The 20,309-nt window shown below is 47.7% G+C and overlaps 4 protein-coding genes across 5 annotated transcripts; 2 read left to right on the top strand and 2 right to left on the bottom strand.

The window, feature by feature from the left end:
• Positions 1-435: 435 nt before the first annotated feature.
• On the bottom strand, positions 436-3,793 carry LOC134040886 (coiled-coil domain-containing protein 127-like). 2 transcript variants are annotated; one of them, XM_062487042.1, is made up of 4 exons: positions 3,693-3,793; positions 2,194-2,324; positions 1,596-1,774; positions 436-1,284 (listed from the first exon to the last, which is right to left on the bottom strand). In XM_062487042.1, exons 2-4 carry the CDS (start codon positions 2,309-2,311, stop codon positions 766-768), a joined length of 816 nt encoding a protein of 271 aa, XP_062343026.1. In that variant the 5' UTR covers positions 2,312-2,324; positions 3,693-3,793; the 3' UTR covers positions 436-765. The 2 variants fall into 2 exon arrangements, with proteins under 2 accessions (XP_062343026.1, XP_062343025.1); XM_062487041.1 differs by lacking the exon at positions 3,693-3,793 and adding an exon at positions 2,653-2,735.
• sdha (succinate dehydrogenase complex, subunit A, flavoprotein (Fp)) lies at positions 2,950-13,138 on the top strand. Its single transcript, XM_062487039.1, has 15 exons — positions 2,950-3,083; positions 4,231-4,320; positions 4,423-4,584; positions 5,304-5,447; positions 5,738-5,902; positions 8,164-8,312; positions 8,505-8,629; positions 8,732-8,900; positions 9,008-9,203; positions 9,434-9,608; positions 9,830-9,948; positions 10,217-10,328; positions 10,462-10,592; positions 11,579-11,692; positions 12,510-13,138. Exons 1-15 carry the CDS (start codon positions 3,024-3,026, stop codon positions 12,594-12,596), a joined length of 1,998 nt encoding a protein of 665 aa, XP_062343023.1. The 5' UTR covers positions 2,950-3,023; the 3' UTR covers positions 12,597-13,138.
• A 365-nt stretch (positions 13,139-13,503) lies between these two features.
• On the top strand, positions 13,504-16,491 carry LOC134041095 (proteasome subunit alpha type-2-like). Its single transcript, XM_062487359.1, has 8 exons — positions 13,504-13,629; positions 14,149-14,225; positions 14,339-14,471; positions 14,636-14,758; positions 15,123-15,204; positions 15,326-15,399; positions 15,540-15,597; positions 16,202-16,491. The coding sequence occupies exons 1-8, from the start codon at positions 13,589-13,591 to the stop codon at positions 16,316-16,318; spliced, it is 705 nt and encodes a 234-aa protein (XP_062343343.1). The 5' UTR covers positions 13,504-13,588; the 3' UTR covers positions 16,319-16,491.
• On the bottom strand, positions 16,395-18,632 carry ntaq1 (N-terminal glutamine amidase 1). Its single transcript, XM_062487360.1, has 6 exons — positions 18,461-18,632; positions 18,251-18,350; positions 18,001-18,051; positions 17,686-17,831; positions 17,382-17,506; positions 16,395-17,089 (listed from the first exon to the last, which is right to left on the bottom strand). The coding sequence occupies exons 1-6, from the start codon at positions 18,538-18,540 to the stop codon at positions 16,983-16,985; spliced, it is 609 nt and encodes a 202-aa protein (XP_062343344.1). The 5' UTR covers positions 18,541-18,632; the 3' UTR covers positions 16,395-16,982.
• Between the last annotated feature and the right edge of the window lie 1,677 nt (positions 18,633-20,309).

Here is a 20,309-nt window from a genome sequence, read left to right as displayed (position 1 = left end):
TAAAAACAAATGATCTGGCTCCAGCTCTGTCCTGGTGGTCTGAAGACAGAATGACCCCCAAAGACGAGATGGAGGACTCCATTGGCCTGTGTAGCAGTAAAGAGACATGAGAGATGAGACAGAGTCGGCTTCCTGGTAGGACTACAGTATGGTGGCTTAAACAAGCCAATAAGATTTCACTACTAGGTTTGTGTCACATACTGGGGAAGCATGGACAGCCTTGCCTTCCAAAAGGCAGAGCAGGACCACCACAAAGAAGACATCAAGAAAATGTATCAGATGAATAGCTGTGTATTGAAATCAATTTCAATACACAGCAATACGTTTGTGCATTGTTAAAATTAGTTTTTGATGGTCATTTGAATATCCTTTTTTTGAGGCTTTTAACAAAATCACCAACACATAAAAGTAGTTTGTTTTGATTTATTTTCATGGCAGGGTTGTTCTATAATATCTCGCTTAAACAATATGATATTTGATTAATTAAGCAGATACTTTCATCCAAAGAGACATACAAATAGTGCATGCAGTATGTACAACTATGGAAGTATTTTCCGAACAAACTTCAAATGATAAATAAACATTCCGTTTGCAATTCATTTTGCCATGGGTATGAATTAATTAAATACATTTTTTAATGAAAATGAAAAATTGAAAAGAAATATTTCCGTGATGGGATCAAAAACATCTTTAATACAAAATTTAAATGATACATCTCATGGAATGATGAATGATGAATAAACCGCTTTATTGAAATTCCATAAGTTAGGTTCTCCCTGGTGGTGTTGGGCCCAGCAAAACCTCCTCCGCCCGCCTGTGTTTCTCCAGGCCCACCTGGAGCCTCCAGAACCTCAGGTAGGCCCACATCAGGCTCCCGTTCTTCCTCCGGTCCAAGTTCAGAACCGGGGCACAGAACCGGTCCTTCTTAAAGATATCCCTCAGTCCTGCCTCCATGTCCAGCCCGGCCAGAACCCCTCTCTCCCTCTCCACCCTATCCACAATCTCCTTCTCCTTCTCCAGCCTCTTCTGCCGGGGGACCAGCAGGCTGCAGAAGGCCTCCTGCCGCGCCACCAGTCCCTCCTCCAGCTCCCCCAGGGCGGTCTGGGCCGCCCAGTGCCAGCGGCTGTCCTCCTCCCTCTGCAGGGCGGCGTGGAGGGCAGCCCCGGCCGCTCCTGCCCGCTGTAGGTGGCTCCTCTCCTGGGTCAGGGCCTCCCTGTCCTCCCTCAGCCTCTGTCGGGTCTCCCGGAGCTGCTGGTTCTGGGAGGCCATGGCCTGGCGGTAGCCCTGAGGAGGGAGGCAGAGGACCGGGCCAGTGTGGCTGGGTCAGGACCAGAACCTGGCTCTCTACTCCTCTCTTACCTTCCTCTCCTCCCACCTCTACTCTCCTCTCTTCACCTCCCCTTACCTTTAATTGCTCTCCTCTCTTCAGCTCCCTTTACCTTCAATTCCTCTCCTCCTCCCCTGACCTGTAATCTGTTTCTCTCCTCGCCCCTCTCCTCTCCTCCTCCACTGACCTGTTGTCTGTTTCTCTCCTCGCCCCTCTCCTTTCCTCCTCCCCTTCCCCTTCAGTTCCTCCTCTCTCCTCCTCCACTGACCTGTGCTCTGTTCTTCTCCCTGTCCAGCTCCAGCTCCAGCTGGACCGTTTCTTTCCGGGTCTCCTTCAACGTCGCTCTGTACTTCTTCTCCAGCTCGGCCCGGACGGCGGCCATGTTCTGGTCATACTGGACTTTCACCTCCTGGACCTCCTTCTGGGACTCCCTGGACCATATCCACCCTGGGAGGAGGGAGGGGAGGAGGGGGAGTGATAGGAGGAGGAGGGGGATGGAAGAAAGAGGTTGGAATGAGGGGGAAAGTAGGGTGAGAGAAGGATGGAGGGAGATGGGGAAAAGAGAGGAGAAGAGAGGGTTGGAGGACAAACAGAAGACAGGCAGAAAAAAAGGGGAAGAGGGAGAGAAGGGTCAAACCTTAAAATATAGTATCATCAAAATCACTGGTATTTGTTATCTATGTGACTAGTCTATTTACAACGACTAGGATTGAAGGGAGTGTGGGAGTCATAACCCTGCCAACAAAAGAGACTAACAGAAGTTACATACCAACAACGTGGTGTAGTCTCGACCAGACCGGTAGAGGGACTATGTGACAGGTTGTCTATTCGTGAGCTACTTTCTGTGTCCTAGTGGAGGTGCTTACGAAAGGCCGCGAGCCCCAGCAGCGGAACCAATAGAGCGTAGTTCCACTTGCTCCCGTCGCCTCCGCCCCTCTGTTCCGGACGAATGTTCCATTCCTGGAGGTTGTTCTGGTTGTCCATCTAGATCTCCAGACTGCATAACGGGAGATAGCCTACATTAACATATGCTGTGCTTTTCATCATGTATCAATAAATACAGTTAAATGGCATCTGAGAGTTAATGTAAACAAGGGTTTGATGATGTGCAAAAGACACGACAGAAATGTCAGGGCATGTTATAGGCTGAATAGTTTACTTAAATGTGTCATGTCTCGTGCAGTGCATGTTAGGGAACATTCATTCACAGTTTCTAATCGCTGCTATAGGTTTTATGATCCCTTCAGAAGGTTGATCCGGCTAGTGAGCAGATATTCAAATGTTAGATAAGCTAATATTTGGGTGTGCAAATAACTTTCAGATACCTGGCTTGACTCCGTCAGGAATGGTTCATTTTTCAGACAGACAACATTGTATTTGCTCTTCCGCACTCTGCAGTAAACATTGCGTAATGTTCCCAAGTAGAGGTGTGTTGAAATCAAAGTCGAATTTTAAAACTATAAATAGCCTATATTATAATTGCGCTGAAATTAATGCGCTATAAATATACACGTACAAAATATATAGATGAGGAAAAGCATAATTCCGTACTCTATTAAAGACAATATTATAGTTGTGTTTCACAATAGCACCCTCTGTTGAAAGTGGTACGCTCCTCAACCCAAAGGAATCTCTGGGTTCTGGAGGCTCGGCACAGATACAGCTCACGTTCATCCGCCCAGACTTAACTAGCATCATGGCCGCGGTGTGCACTGCCTCCCGTGTTCTCACCAAAAAGGTCTTGACAGCAAAAGCTGTAAGTATTTTAGGATAAACTATTGCTTTATGACATGACTTTAAGTTTATTTATCATGTGGTTCCGTTGATTTGTAAAATACTGCGGATTTGAGCTGGTAAACAGCGCTGTCTGGTTGTGTTTTGTAACTTCGGGGTTTTGTAACGTTCCGCGTTGAAGTGGTTGTGCAACTATCCTTCTCTGGCTATGTAACAGGACTTTGTCTGGCTTTTGTGTTGTCCTGCAATTTATGTAATTGTTTATGAATTCAAAATAACTTAAATTATTCCAAAAACATTGCAAATGCACTTGACTTTTTTCCACAAACTGTGTCAGCTTTTACGGAAGCCATAAATATCACCTCATTGAAGGTCAGAGAAGGCTATTAGTGCTAGCCGTCTAGCTCAACATGCTAACATCTACAAATGTGCACTTTCAAGACAGCGAGGAGGTTCTTTGTTTATTGGTCACAGATAAAATAATATAGTTACACATTTTCCAGAACGGTTTGTTGTTTTATGTCTGAAATATTAGCCTTTTGGTTGTTTTATGTGAAAGCTGTGTTTGATGCTATTAAAATACGAATCAAGGAACCAACATTGAAATGATCGACTTCTCCTCACTAATCACCTGTCTGATATGCGGTCATTTCCATCAGCTCCTATGACGATGATGTGTCAAACGCTAGTTTTTAGAATGTCTCATGCAGTAAGCAGATTTAGCTTATTGACAGCCGATAACTAGCAAGAGTGCATACCGCTGTCTTCCGACGAGCCCTCAAATTGTGTCTGATGATATAATTTATTATATATATATTTATATGTATATAAATGTATATTCTTGTCAGGATAAACCGGACACCAGTATCAGTGTTGTGCAACGTTTGTGCTGCAGCCCCCCCCCCCTCCATCCTTCGTTATGTCACCGTCAGCCTAATGACATAATAAAATTCAAAACATTAATATTTTCTCAACACTTGACAGAATGATATGACATACGGATAAACATCATCTTGCCCTCACATTCAAACCATCTTACAGGTGAACACTAGGTATTTCACACAATTATTAAACAAGCAGGTACACAGTCAGCACTTAAAATCATAACAAGACCCATCATTTACTGATTTGTGAGTTTGTGACTAATGTCGTTTCCTGTTTATGCCCAGCTTCCTGCAGTGTGCCAGAGCAGCTCCAGGAAGTTCCACTTCTCCATCTACGGCAACCGGGATGCCAACAATGCCAAAGTTTCAGATGGAGTAAGTCTACATTGGCTAGGAGTGTGTGTGTGTCTATACTCTAGCTGTGTGTATGTGTGTGCAGTGTGTAGCAATCCATCTAAAATCTTGTTATCCAATCAGATCTCAACGCAATACCCTGTGGTTGACCACGAGTTCGATGCTGTGGTGGTGGGCGCCGGAGGGGCGGGGCTTCGTGCCGCCTTCGGCCTATCAGAGGCCGGCTTCAACACAGCCTGCGTGACAAAGCTTTTCCCAACCAGGTCACACACCGTGGCAGCACAGGTAGGTAGACACCTGGAGATACACACCTGGAGATACGCAACTTGTAGATACTCACCTGTAGAGAACTCACCTGTCTGGTCAAGATGGTCTAGATTATTTCACCTGCTCCACTGTAGAAAACTGACCGCTGCATTTATTCATTTACACTTCTATCCAAAGCAATGTATAAATATATTATATATATATAAAGACAGCAAGATGCCAGATATATTCCATGTTTAATCTAATATATGTTATCTTGTTTTCTAATCTATTCTGTATTATAAACTCTGGTCTAGTGTAGAGCCTGTGTCTATAGGCACTTGTAGTTAAAGCTGTTCAAAGGGCAAGATGTGGGTACACTTTGAGACTGAGCTGTAGCAGAGACAGAGAATACACACACACATATGCATGTATCATACAGAGAATAAACACACATACATATACTGTAAGGAGAATATATAAACACACACTCACATCTACCTATACCCTACAGATAGAACATACACACACATACTTACACTAAACAGAGACAGATCATAAACAGGCTTCTACGTAAAACACTCAAAAGTGTTATTGATATTGATATATTGTGTTGCATTAAACAGATTATGTTTTAGCCAAACTGTGCTACCTATAGCTAGATTGCTTCTGATTACGTGTTAAAGCATCTTGCCAGAAGTGGCCTTGTGGCATTATTGATCCACAGTGCTGTCAGTCTAACGTTGTTTCTGGTTCAGGGCGGGATCAACGCGGCCCTTGGGAATATGGAGGGTGATGATTGGAGGTGGCACTTTTATGACACAGTGAAGGGATCTGATTGGCTGGGAGACCAGGATGCCATCCACTACATGACAGAGCAAGCCCCAGCAGCCGTGGTGGAGGTGAGTACACACACACACATGCTCTTACGGACAGGTCATGTCTGAGCAGGTGATCAAGCTGACCGCTGAGCTTGTAATTGGAGAGTGTTCTACAGGAATGTAGGGTGTCAGCAGAGAGCCTAACCAGCAGCTAGCAGCTATTCAGCTAGCTAGGACACACACACACAGTCCTGACATCCCCTCAAAGCAGTGGAATAGGACAACATCAACTGACTGAAATAAAACCATGGGTATTTGGGTTTATTTGGCATTGATTTATCTTGATATATCGTGTGTGTGTGTGTGTGTAGCTGGAGAACTTTGGCATGCCGTTCAGCCGTACTGAGGATGGGAAGATCTACCAGCGAGCGTTTGGAGGCCAGAGTCTGAAGTTTGGGAAGGGCGGCCAGGCGCACAGGTGCTGCTGTGTCGCGGACAGGACCGGACACTCCCTGCTGCACACCCTCTACGGACGGGTACGCCCCGCACACCCAAACAAGTGCACCCCACGGGAGCTGGTTTAGCCTCTCACATTCTCTCCCTGTCAGGCGCGCCCCCAGACATTTTTCATAGGGGTGGCCAGATGGGGCAAGGGAAAATCTTGGGGTGGCACACCAAAATCAAAACACATTTCAGGAATTATATTTTGCTCTTGTACTTAATAGGCTAGATGTCAATGTGAGCATTAATAATAGCATATAATAATTAATTATAATTACTAATATCCGACGTTTCATTGTCTGCAAATTGACATACAGTTACTGATCGTAGCTAGCTTAGCTAACGCTATACAGTACCATCCCACAACGGCAGCTATCCAGATACTCTAACAGTCCCAAGTTCAACTTCAGTTACGGGCCGAAACCACTAACACTCAAGAGTGTATTTAGAAAAGCGTCTGCCTCAAAAACGACAAAAAGTGCATATGGAATTTAACAGAGCTGTACTGACGTACCATAGCAAACAATGGGGTTTTAAGTGCAATGTTTTAAAAATACACTCTCGGTGTGATCGGCCCGAATTGCCTAAGTTGGTACAGGCTACTCTCTAGACCAGGGGTACTCAATTAGAAACCCAAAAGGTCCACTAACCAAATTTCCATTCAGTCCAGGGTCCGGAACAATTATGGTTTATTTTTCTGGCCCTTACCTCAGAGTCTTGGGGGTAATTTTGTTCAAAGTGCCCATGCTTTGTGTCATAGTCTTTGAGTCATATTCTTAATGTTGCGGGGCGGTAGGGATGGACTGGGAGTAAAAATAAGTCATGCACATTCTGTTTGATGTGATGCTAGTTCGTGAGAACGCTAGGATACTTAATGCGAGCGTGCGTAGCACGCAAGACAATTTGTTTTGCCTTTATTTGAGCACAAAATAGTTTTTTGAGCTTTATGTAAAATGAACATAGCCGTTTTTCAATTGGTAAAACCTTGTCTAGTGAAGGTGATGTCTTTTTGTCTCTTAATTTTTCAGCCCCACCCTTACGTTTCTTAGCCTGGTTTTCCATTGTTATTCTTCTGCCGGTGCTCCCGATGGCCAGTCCACTACTGCGGGGCTGGGCTGTGCCGCGGTGGTGAATTTTCAAGTCATATCATTGGAAATTCTCGTGCTGTCAGGGGGTGCTACAGCACTCCTAGTTCCCACGGCCATGATGGTGACGTTTCACATTAGCTACCACTATTGACAAGGGCAACCGTCTCATTAAACACATCGGTTTTGTGCGCCCCACCGGCAGCACAAATGCATACTTGTCTAAAATTAGGTATTTTTGGAATCAACTTTTCTCCGGGTTTAGAGCACGCCTTGTTTTTCGCTAAGGAAGAAACAGGTACTGTTAGCAAATCGATTAGCCTGCGTTGTTGCGAATGACACACACAACCTGACCCACAGAGGTTGCAACCAACTTTCAGTGAGTGAGTTGTCATGGTAAGTAAGATAGAAACCACATTTAGTTGGAACAAAAAGATGTGCCGGTTAAAATGGAAACGTTCCGTCAAAATGAATTAATTCCATAATAATATATCGGTTATAAGTCCGGGTCCGGATAGGGAACCGCCTGGGTCCGGACCCGGACTGCGGTCCGCCAATTAGTGACCCCTGCTCTAGACTGAAGTAACCTTGTCTGAACTAGCTAGCAAGGTAAGACAGCCCTCCTAAAATACCGATTTATATAACTACTGTAGCTTACCAACGTGAGGTTGCCTACTGTAAATAGGTCATTTAAAATTCAAAAACAGTTTATTCAATATTTGTACTCACTTTTTCCTTGAACTTGGTCGACGATCGACAATAAACTCCCGCTTCTATATGTACCAACCTAGGCTGCACTCTAACCTGGCCCAGTGCAACCTCTTGTGGGGGAGGGGTGACAGGCTCTGAGTGTGAAGATACGTGACAGGATCTGAGTGGGGAGATACTTGGATTTCTATGACGATTAACCACAATCGTAAAACGTTCTACATTTTACGTTGATTTGTCCTACAGTGAAGTTGAAATCCCATTTTCCATTAATGAAAAAAAATAATTCTTGATGACGGACAATATGCAACTCGCGATGGGGGGGCCAGTGGGGGGCCAGCAATTTTGTCAGGGGGGCCGTGGCCCCCCCGCTGATGGCGCCACTGCTCCCTGTGTCTGTTTTTCTTGTTCACTCAACCCCCCCCTTTTCTCACAACCCTCTCTCCTCCTGATTTCTGTTTCTTTCTCTTCCTCGACCGCCCCGTCTCCCTTCCTGGCTGCAGTCCCTGAGGTATGACACCAGCTACTTTGTGGAGTACTTTGCCCTGGACCTGCTGATGGAGGATGGGGAGTGTAAGGGAGTGATCGCCCTCTGCATGGAGGACGGATCCATCCACCGCTTCCGCTCCAAGAACACCGTCATCGCCACCGGGTACATCTCTCCTCCTCCTCTCACCCCTCCTCTCCTCCTTTTCCAGCTCCTAGAGTCCTGTCTGTTACCAGAACAACTACCGTCTGTCACCATACCAACCTACAGCATCTCTTTTCCCTCTCCCCTCTCTCTCTGCCCCCCCTCCTCCCTCCCTCCTTCTCTGTCTCTCCCTCCCTCTCTCTCCATCTCCAGGGGTTATGGTCGTACCTACTTCAGCTGTACGTCGGCTCACACCAGCACAGGAGACGGCAATGCCATGGTAACCAGGGCCGGCCTCCCCTGCCAGGACCTGGAGTTCGTGCAGTTCCATCCCACAGGTCAGTGTCGCCCCGGCAACTCTTAAGTTACGCCAGCAACCGTCCTTCTGATGACCCCTAAAGGTTGGACTGATGATGTCATCGTCCCTCCCCACCCCTCAGGGATCTACGGCGCCGGCTGCCTCATCACGGAGGGTTGCCGTGGCGAGGGCGGCATCCTGATCAACAGTGAGGGCGAGCGCTTCATGGAGCGCTACGCACCCAACGCCAAGGACCTGGCGTCCAGAGACGTGGTGTCGCGCTCCATGACCATCGAGATCCGCGAGGGCCGGTAGGCTGGGGGAGAGAGGAGGCTGGGGTGTGGGGTTATATATATAGTACATATCATGTCTGTATAGCCCAGAGCATGTATAAACCTGTGTGTGTGTGTGTGTGCAGGGGCTGCGGGCCAGAGAAGGACCATGTGCACCTGCAGTTGCACCACCTGCCCCCCCAGCAGCTGGCCACGCGCCTGCCCGGCATCTCTGAGACCGCCATGATCTTCGCCGGCGTGGACGTCACCAAGGAGCCCATCCCTGTGCTGCCCACCGTGCACTACAACATGGGGGGCATCCCCACCAACTACAAGGGACAGGTACACACCCCTGACCTCACCCTGACCTCACCTTAACCTCACCCTGACCCCTGACCTCACCCTGACCCCTGACCTCACCCTGACCCCTGACCTCACCCTGGCCCCCGGACCTCACTGTAACCCCTGACCTGAGGGAGGGCATCCCCACCAAGGGAGAGGTAGATGTCTCTAAACCTGACCCCTGACCATACATAAACACTTGACCTCTGACCCCGCCCCTTCCTCCTCAGGTGATCAACTACAGTCCAGAGGGAGGGGACAAGGTGGTGCCGGGCCTGTATGCGTGTGGAGAGGCTGGCTGTGCCTCTGTGCACGGGGCCAACCGCCTGGGGGCCAACTCTCTGCTGGACCTGGTGGTGTTTGGACGCGCCTGTGCCCTCACCATCGCCGACATCTGCACCCCAGGTAGGGGGAGAGAGGGGGGGGTCTCCTGCTCTCTAGGTTCGGGGGGTTCTTTCCCTCGTCTCTCTGTCTTCGCTTCTCCCCTTCTTTCCCCGCTGCCTTTTACCCAGCTTCTGTCTTCTCTCCTCTCGTTTGTCCTCTCCTCCTCCTTTCTTGTATGAATTCCCATCTTCAGCTGTGACCTTTCGCGTTGTCTCAAGGGTGCGTGTGTTTTGGGTCAACAGGAGAGAAGCTCTCTCCTCTGAAACCCGACGCTGGGGAGGAGTCAGTGGCCAATCTGGACAAGGTGCGCTATGCTTCCGGAAGCATGCGCACCTCTGAGATCAGACTCAACATGCAGAAGGTAAAGCTCAGATGAATATCCTTACATTATGATCCTCAGATTATTATCCTTACTCATTGTCCTCAGAGTATTATTCTTAGATTATCATCAGATTGTTGTCCTGGATTAGAGCATGTAAATAATATGCTGGGGGTCATGACCCTAGACTGCAGGTAACCATAGAAACAATCTTAACTCCCTCTTTCTCTTCTTCCTTTCTCTCCTCGTCTGTCTTTTCTCCTGACCCCTCCTTTTTTCTCCTCTCCTCCTCCATCCTCCTCTCTTCCAGACCATGCAGAACCATGCTGCAGTGTTCCGTACAGGTTCCGTGCTGAAGGAGGGCTGTGACAAGATGGACGCCATCTACCAGACCCTGGACGACATCAAGACCTTCGACAGAGGTGCGCAGCTCGCTCTCCTCTCATCCCTATCTCTCCGCACGCCCATCGCTCTCTCCACACTCACCGTCTCTCTCCATGCACGCCTCCCTCTCATGTCGCACGTTCTCTCCCCTCCTCCCTGTCTCCGGTCCAGGTATCGTGTGGAACACTGACCTGGTGGAGACTCTGGAGCTGCAGAACCTGATGCTGAACGGGGTGCAGACCATCCACTCTGCCGAGCAGCGCAAGGAGAGCAGGGGAGCCCACGCCAGGGAGGACTACAAGGTGTGTGTGTGTGTGTGTGTGTGTGTGTGTGTGTGTGTGTGTGTGTGTGTGTGTGTGGAGAGTAGGGGTGGAACGGTACACTGAAGTCACGGTTCGGTTCATACAGGTTCAGACATCAGGGTTCGGTACAATGGAGGTAAAAGCAAAACAAACCAGGTTCCTCTGAGTGAATATGGCGCATTGAAGATGACATGTAAATTCCGATTGCGTCAGTGATTTTTGGGGCCCTATTTGTATGAGTATCTAATGGCTGGTTAAGCACTGTAGGGAGGAGAAGTTTGACAGTTTTTTTTTTGTCTCGTTCCAGTGATTGGCATACCTGGGTGATGGCGTCGGATATTTTTCGTCATTTAGCACACGCCAGATGCGTTATATGCGTTAGCATGTTAGATGTATTTCCACTCACATACCCCACAACTGCTGAACAACACAGACACACAGTGCTTGTCTTATCCACCACTCTCTCGCCTGTACTACTGTAACTGAATGGGAAACCAAAGTTTTCCCAAACTTGCAATCTTAAAGAGGCCGGCGGGTCCTCTATCTCTTGTGGGTCGCCCCCACTCGCCATACTCGTTTTTTAGTGATTCTAGCTATCTCTGACTCACGGCGTGCCAATAAGAGCTAAAGCGGGGCAACAGATTGGGTGTCCCTAAAGAACACGAGTATCTAACAGTAGTTCCGCATCACATTAATTAATTTGCACGCAAGTTTTATTTCTTTTTATACCATGTATTCTCCGTGTAATTTCATGGACCGAACCGTGACGCCAGTACCGTTTCGGTTCAATACGGATACATGTACCGTTCCACCCCTAGTGGAGAGCTTTAAAGATGTGTGTGTGTGTGTGCGTGTGTGTGTAAAAACTGTTATAATGGTGTGTGTGTGAAGACAGTTGTAATGATGTGTGTGTGTGTGGAGACAGTTATATTGGTGTGTGTGGAGACAGTGTATACATGTATTAAGGTGTGTGTGTGTGTGTCCAGGACCGTATGGATGAGTTGGACTACGCCAGGCCTCTGGCAGGTCAGGAGAAGAAGCCCTTCGAGGAGCACTGGAGGAAACACACCATGTCCAATGTAGACGTCAAGACTGGCAAGGTAGTCCTCTACCCTCCTCCTCTCATCCTCCTCTCCTGGCCTATACCCTCTCTTGGCCTTTCTTCTATCTATTCACTCATCCTCCTCTTTCACCCTCTTCTCATCCTCCTACCCTCTTCTCCTAGCCTCTATCCGCTTCTCATCCTCTCATCTCCCCTCCTACCAGCCACTCATCCTCCTCTCCTAACCTCTTCTCATCCTCTCATCTCCCCTCCTACCAGCCACTCATCCTCCTCTCCTAACCTCTTCTCATCCTCTCATCTCCCCTCCTACCAGCCACTCATCCTCCTCTCCTAACCTCTTCTCATCCTCTCATCTCCCCTCCTACCAGCCACTCATCCTCCTCTCCTAACCTCTTCTCATCCTCTCATCTCCCCTCCTACCAGCCACTCATCCTCCTCTCCTAACCTCTTCTCATCCTCTCATCTCCCCTCCTACCAGCCACTCATCCTCCTCTCCTAACCTCTTCTCATCCTCCTACCCTCTTCTTCTAGCCTCTATCTGCTTCTCGTCCTTCCACCGCCCCTCCTCTTCACATCTCCTCTCTCCCTTCCTCCTGGCCTCTTCTGCCAGCCTCTTATCCTCCTCTCCTAACCTTTTCTCCTGGCCCCTCCTCTATCCAGCCTCTGATCCTTCTCTTCTCCCACCCTGCTTTCCTCTTCCTATCTCCTGGTAAACTGTTATTGTGAATGTAAGGTGTGCATCTGCTAGTTAACCAACAGACAGGAAGATGATCTGTTGTTCTTCTTCTCTGAATTGTGAAAGCAGTGTGAGGCTCTGACGGAACTTGTCATCCTCTCTTCTCTGCGTTCCCTAGGTAACCCTGAAGTACAGACCCGTCATCGACCATTCGTTGAACGAGGAAGACTGCACTCACATCCCTCCTGCTATCCGTTCCTACTAGACGCCCCCCCATCTGTTCTCCTGTCTTATTTATGCTCTTCTAAAGTCACACACGCATATATATACTTCCAACATACCAGGTTTAAAAAGGATTATCTTTCATCATAAACAGTTACTCACTTATGTGGAATATTTTTTCTTTTTCTTGTTAAATAATAAAAAAATAAATAATACCTTACAGTAACTTTAAGTGTGAATTGTGCACATTTTTATTTTTGTGTTTTAAACAAAGAAAAAAACAACTTCCGCCGCATTTGCTATAGATATTTCCGGCAAATTGAGTAAATACATATTTTATATTTAAATATTGAATGATTGTATAACTTCTCAGTGTTAGACCAGGCAGTCACAAGCAGATCGTGTGTGGAGTAGATAACGTTGATGTACATTAAATGGCAACGATGCCAACAACGACCGACCGTAACGCTTCTTCTCTGTGGCCTTTGTACTCCAACACACTCCCGTCCATCTGTAAAGTTCTGTATAGGGGCATGCGATATGATCTGTTAGAGTTATTGAAGTTGAATAAAAATGCTTAAATAACCTGACTGTTAATGTGTTTCCTGTTGAAGCTGGTGACAATTTTATGTACTAGAAACAGATAAGATGCGTTATAGGTTTTACGACCAAGGCTAGACGCTACCTATTTGATCTCGTAAGTCTCTATTCTAGAGTATAAAGACAGTTCATAGAGAATTACTGATTCCAACGCCACCTCCATGGACTTTGGAGGGAAATTGTTTTTTTAAATGTCATGATTACGATTGGCAATTGTATGCTTTTGACAAAACCATTTTCCACTTAATTCTAGTCCTTTGCAAATATTCTATGTGCTATAACCAAAGAGTATAGAAATATTCTATACTCTTTGCTATAACTTATAATAAAGTATATAAACCATATGATATAAACCACATGACAGGCGAGCTACCGTTTAGACGGTACTTCCGCTACAGCGGTCCGTCACACTAACGTTTCCCGTGGACATCAACAATGGCAGAACGAGGATATAGTTTCTCTCTCACTACATTCAGGTAAAGTATAAAAGCAGACATTTAGACTTTGTGAAATAAGACAGTGTTGGTCAAAGTTTACCTGTTATACTACCCATAGTACCTCCAGGTACAGGTTTTATTAATTCAACTCTTTGGACGGTTTAGAGAAGTTTACCGGAGAGATGCACTGTCACGCCGGTGCTAAGCTAGCTCTTTAGCCAGCTAGGCTATACAGAAAGTAGATTCTCGGTAGCAAGTAAAGCATAGCCTGTTCCAGCTATGATCCGAAATTAATTCAAGCTTTAATGAGCTAGATGTCTACTTATTGCAACAATACAGCCAACTGTGTACTTTTATGTTCTTGTTAGCTAGCTAGTAGACTAGCTAGTCAGTAATGCTTATTCTGAATAATCAATGGTTGCTTAAAGCATTTGCTTATTGGCCATTAATTGTAGGTGGGTGGTTCATTCGGGCCAGCAGTCTAGCATGTTGTTGTTGCTGGCCAGCCAGCTAGCTAACGTTAACTAGCTAGAGATAACACGCCTTTTCTCTGCGCAGTCCCTCGGGGAAGCTGGTCCAAATTGAATATGCACTAGCGGCTGTTGCAGCGGGGGCGCCGTCCGTGGGAATCAAAGGTAGGCGGCTAGAATTAACACCAGCACATCAGTCAAGTCCCGCTACTTTCAGAGGTGGCGGACAGAGGCTGCGCCGTCCTTCTCTCACTTGCCCCCCCTCTTCCCTTCTGCAGCTTCCAACGGCGTCGTCTTGGCAACGGAGAAAAAACAGAAGTCCATCTTGTACGATGAGCAGAGCGTGCACAAGGTGGAGGCGATTACCAAACACATCGGTATGGTGTACAGCGGCATGGGACCAGACTACAGGTAATGAGGGTGGAGTAAATGTTTATAATGCAAACTAGTAAGTCAGGGTGACATGTCGGCATGAAGAACAAAGGATGTAAAGTGTAGCAACTGCCCTTTATTATTCTCTCCATCTTTCTTCTCCTCTACTATATCCTCATGTGTTTCGCTCTTCCTCTTCCCAGGGTGCTGGTGCGGCGAGCCAGGAAGTTGGCGCAGCAGTACTTCCTGGTTTACCAGGAGCCAATCCCCACAGCCCAGCTGGTCCAGAGGGTCGCCTCCGTCATGCAGGAGTACACACAGTCAGGGTAGGACACACACACACACAGTCCGGGTAAGAACACACACACACATCTCAGGGTAGGAACACACATAGTCTGGGTAGGAACACGCACACCTCAGGGTAGGAACACACACACACACAGTCCGGGTAAGAACACACACACCTCTCAGGGTAGGAACACACATAGTCCGGGTAGGAACACGCACACCTCAGGGTAGGAACACACACACAGTCAGGGTAGGGACAGGTGCCCGTGCACACACACGTGCTATCATGTTGATAAACAGTGAAACCAGCGGAATCATGTTCTCACAAACACACACACAAGTCCCATCATGTTGACACACACAAGTAAGACCAGCGGTATCCTAACGTGTATGTATTTGCAGAGGTGTGAGGCCGTTCGGTGTGTCCTTGCTGATTGCCGGCTGGGATGAAGACAGACCCCACCTCTTCCAGTCCGACCCCTCTGTAAGTCGACTACGTTACCCAGCAACCCCTTCTCCCCTACATACATGCACTGCAGTCATAGGAGCTCTGAGCGTGCCGGCCATTTGTAGTCCAGAAGGCTGATGCTGCTGCCGTTTCACAGGGGGCTTACTTCGCATGGAAGGCCACAGCCATGGGGAAGAACTACGTTAACGGCAAGACCTTCCTAGAGAAGAGGTATGGGGAGACTGGACGTGTGTGTGTGTGTGTGTACAGTGTACAGTGTAAATACAGGACTGTATATGATGGTGAAGGAGATGGTGCCGATGGTGCTAAAGAACGCAAGGATTACTGACCGTCCTCTTCCTACTTTCCAGGTACAATGAGGATTTGGAGTTGGAGGATGCCATCCACACGGCCATCCTCACTCTCAAGGTAACACTGGAGGCGTCTGTATAGATCTATATGTCTGTCCACTCCTCAATACTGTCACGGTGACACTGGAGGCTGTGTGATAGTGAAGAGAAGTATGTTCATTTAGAAAACGTTTCTATGTAAAGTGATATAGAGGGTGCAAAGCTGTGACCTCTAGATCTGCAGTCTGGCGCGCCACCACTGAGCCATGGCCTGGGCATGCCTGCTGCCCCCCCCCCCCCTGGAGAGGGCTAGCAGAGACTATGTAGATGTACATGTCTGTCTACGCATTTATACCAACAGTAGATGGCTAGATAAATGAGGAGACTATCTACCAGCTCAGACTGATGCATCATGGGATGTAGACAGGGGTTAGGGCTCTGGATTCCACCAGGTTTTGGGTGTCAATATATCAAGGTTGACGCCTTCACAACGCAGAAGTTAAGATTTCATGCGTGTCATCCTTCATGTATGGATCTTAAGGCTCCCTAAACCAAAACACGCGCACAACATGAAGTCATTTCTAAGGAGAGTTTAAAGTGACGTCTCTACATACCTGTCTTCCCATTTACAGGGAGACGTGTAGGATAGAAGGTAACAACTAAACCGTGTGTGTGTGTTACAGGAGAGCTTCGAGGGTCAGATGACAGAGGACAACATCGAGGTGGGGATCTGCGACCAGGGAGGCTTCCGGAGACTCACCCCCGCCGAGGTGAAGGACTACCTGGCCGCTATCGCCTGACCCCCCCCGGCCTGGCTCCTCCATCGTTCACTTTGTTTGGTTTTTGCAACAAAAAATAAATACATTGAAGCGACTGTATTTTTGTCATACATGAGAACATTTTTATTTGTATTTCTCCCCTTCAGTCCCCTCCTCCTTCCATGAGTTACACTCAATAAAAACCTGAAAGGGAACGTTGTTTCTGTGCTTTGTTTGTTGTGCTGGTCAGTAGACTCTGGGGTGTGTTTTTCTGGACAAAGCTGACGTGTTAATGTACAATAGCTCAATGTTTGATTTAATGTAATTATAGCTTATCCAAAGTGGCTTGCAGGTTCTCGAGGGTGCAGATCTGTAATTAAATGTTCTACCACTGAACTAGGCCCATCCCCCTTTAGTTCATATTCTATCAGATGTGTACATTAATGAACAACTGGGTGTCATTTGTTTCGCACTGGATCCCATCAAAGTATTTCTGGTGAATTTGGTTCATTTCATTTTTGTACAACTGGAGACGACCATTCAGTGTGGGGAAGTCATTGTGCTGTGAGGTCAACCAAATCAAGTGCACCCCAGTCTGTTCCCAGACCCAGTCTTAATCCGGGATGAGTCAAGGTTTCATCCCTTCTAGTGATGGACTGGTTGGAGGTCATTCGGTCTGGTTCTGGTCATGGGGTTCTGGTGAAGGTCAGCTGGTTCTGGTAAAGTGCTGATTGAACTCTGCCAAGGAGAAGACCCGGCCCTGGCCCACAGCAGGGTCCATGCTGATGAAGTCATCCAGGTTCATCTGAGCCTCTGCAGGAGAGACCACACCCCCCCAGAGGATCAGGCAGTAGTCCAACCTCCAGCCCTGCCGTTAACACCAGCAGGTGTAGGCTTAATACAACCACAACCGGCTGAAGAGTGTACAGGCCGGTGGATGAAAGTTGGACTAAAATTGACAGTATCTGGTATTTCTATGGTTACAGTAGGAGCACTAATATGGACACTGTCAGAACCTGGTACTGTTAGAACAAGGCATCCTCTTTTTGATCCTTGATTCTCTGCCATACTTGGATAACAGCGTCGTAAATGAACACACATGTACCTGGTGTTGCAATGCAGGGGTAGGGGGGTGGAGGCATTCGCCAAGACCCGTCGGCATCCCTCATGTGCGACCTATCAGACGCCAAGTTCCTCAGATAGGCTTCCGCAGGCACCACCCTCAACTTCCTGGAACAGAGCCGATTGGTTGATTCTCTGAAGTGTCTATCTAACAGCGAATCATATAACGGGATGACATTGATGACGTCCCCAAGTATGGCTAAGGGGTAGTGTTCAGTTCTGTCTCCTAAAACGTACACAGAGCATCAGTACATAACAGCAGAGGAGAGAAGGGCAGGGCAGGTCACCTCCAGAAGGCTGGCTTGAGGCCAAGGTCTGACTGGAAGGCGTGCTGGCTGTAGAGGGGCAGAGGGCAGGGGAAGGGCAGGGTGGAGTCCAGATCGTAGACATAGCTGCTCCTCTGGCTGTGGTGCACCAGGATCACATGGTAGTCCTGGATGCCACAGTCCAGCAGGGTCACAGAGAATCAGGCAGATATGCAGGCCAACACAATAGTTTATTCATTTAGCAGACCACTTGATGTGTAGTGTAAGTGTTAACTCCAAGAAACTCGTAGCTGTCAATACCTCTTTACTTCTCTACAACACCCCCAACCTACTCACCCAGACAACAGGCTCGTCTTCTTTGCTGGACTTCTGCTTCCAGAGAGGGACCTGGAGGGGAGACGGGAGGAGCGAGATGGAGATAAGCTGCTAGCATTTGACCCGTCTGGCCGAGGGAGTTAAATGCTCAAATGCTAGCAGCACAGAATACAGCACAAAAGTGTTTTTACACCATTCGATGCGGACCTTCAGAGAATCCAAACAGCGTCACCTCAGGCTAACTAGTTTGTTTCTTACAGAGAAAACTCACCATTTTTCTGTCGTTGGAGATGAACACAGAGTACACCTCTTGCAGCGGAGTCTGACTCTGTGTTCGGATGTGTTCACAAAGTTTCCACACATTCTCCTCGCTGAAAGAAAACAACAGCCCGCTGTTATGAATGATGAAATACATTTAATACAACGCAAGACAGCCATTGCGGAACAATATTTAAGTGAAAGAGCAAGTGCACGACATTACCAGTAACAGCTCGTATAGACACAGTCGTCTATGGGCGGAGTGACAACCACATAATCTGAGACAGAGTGGTCCTTGTGCATGTCTCAACACACCACTGTCATAAAAAAACAACACGTCAAACACACATCGAATGTTGCTCGTACAGCAGAAGTAGCCTTGCACGATATTCTAGTGTTACATTCTAAAGGGTCCGGTGGAGCGAACGACACATGTACTGATGCAGAACTCGGACAGCAGACGGCGACATTGAGCCGATAAACTAAGACCGATGCCCTGTATTTAATAATGTTTCCTCTTGTCTCCACTTCATCGTGGCAAATTACTCTTGACGTGAATGTGAGAGCAGTGTTCGTGCATGTGAGATCAGCGTAAATGTGAGATCAGGGTGAGAGAACATTGCAGGTAACCTTCCGACACGAGTTTCACATCGCAATTAAATGTTAGTTTTGTTCTTGTTCTTTTTGTTTTGACCCTGTAGAATCTAGTGGAAGATAATTTGCTTGAGAAAATCAGCACCATCTTCTATTGACTTTAAATTTTAGGTCACCAGGGCAAACCGACCCAATGGCCTGACACCTATATCCACGAGACCAGATACAGCCAGCGCGTGTAGTCTAAAATTGTTACCTGTCGAAAGACAGTGTCCTACACCATCACGCAAAAACGGTGAAATTGCTACCAATTAGCTTTTCAATCACTTAAATCGTTCTTCACTGGTTTTATGTCCGACTGCCACGCTGTGGGTGACCAGTCGCAGAGGTAAGATGACTCTAGCGCTGATTCTGAGACTAAGATCAATGCAGCGACTCGTCAATATCGCTGATTAAACGGAGGTCACGCTTTTTGCTTCTCATTCTCGTCAATTCTCTTTGCGGGAGGAGGACAGGTTTGGGTGTAGGAGGAGAGAGGCTGGGACAGAGAGGCTGCGGGAGAGAGGCTAGGAGGAGAGAGGCTGGGAGAGAGAGGCTGTGGGAGAGAGGCTTGGGTATAGGGGGATAGAGGCTGGGAGAGAGAGGCTTGGGTATAGGGGGAGAGAGGCTGGGAGAGAGAGGCTTGGGTATAGGGGAGAGAGGCTTGGAGAGAGAGGCTTGGGTATAGGGGGAGAGAGGCTTGGGTAGAGAGGCTGGTGTATAGGGGAGAGAGGTTGGGATAGAGGATGGGGTATAGGGGGAGAGAGGCTGGGGGAGAGAGGCTGGGGGAGTGCTGCGGGTGTGTTTGAGTGCTTGTGTGGGTGTTGGTGTGTGTGTGTAAGAGAGTGTGTGTCTAAGTGAGTCTGTGTGTTTGTGTGTGAGAGAGAGTGTGTATGTGTGTATGAGAGAGTGATTGCATGTGCGTGTTTGTGAAGAATAAACCTGGGCAGGGTTGTGTTGCTTCATATTGCTGGGCTTGGAAGATGAAGTAAGCAGCCTCTCCTCTGTGATTCAGAAGTGAACCAGGGCAGTAAGGCACATTCACACACACTCACACATTCATGCACTCTCTCACACACACACACACACACATTCCTGTACTCTCTCACACACACTCACACACTCATGTACTCGCTCTCACACACACAGACTAACTTTCTCACACACACATGCACACACACGCACACACACTGACAGTATTGATCACACACTTTCCCTCTCTCCCACACACACACTCATTCTCCCCCACGCACACACTATCTTGATCGCCCTTTCACACACACACACACTCGCCCCCCCCCCCCCACACACACACACACACACACTGATCAATGCTTCAGTGTGCCAGTGCGGCTTAACAGCTTGCTGAAAGTAATGCAGCACCAAGTAGTTGCCATGGGATACCTGAGAGAAAGTGTGTGTGTGTGGTGATAGGGTAA

Source organism: Osmerus eperlanus, chromosome 20, assembly GCF_963692335.1.
Source record: "Osmerus eperlanus chromosome 20, fOsmEpe2.1, whole genome shotgun sequence".
In the NCBI taxonomy this organism is placed as follows: domain Eukaryota; kingdom Metazoa; phylum Chordata; class Actinopteri; order Osmeriformes; family Osmeridae; genus Osmerus; species Osmerus eperlanus.
Note: the sequence above shows the minus strand (reverse complement) of the source record. Positions and strands in the feature narration are given on the sequence as shown.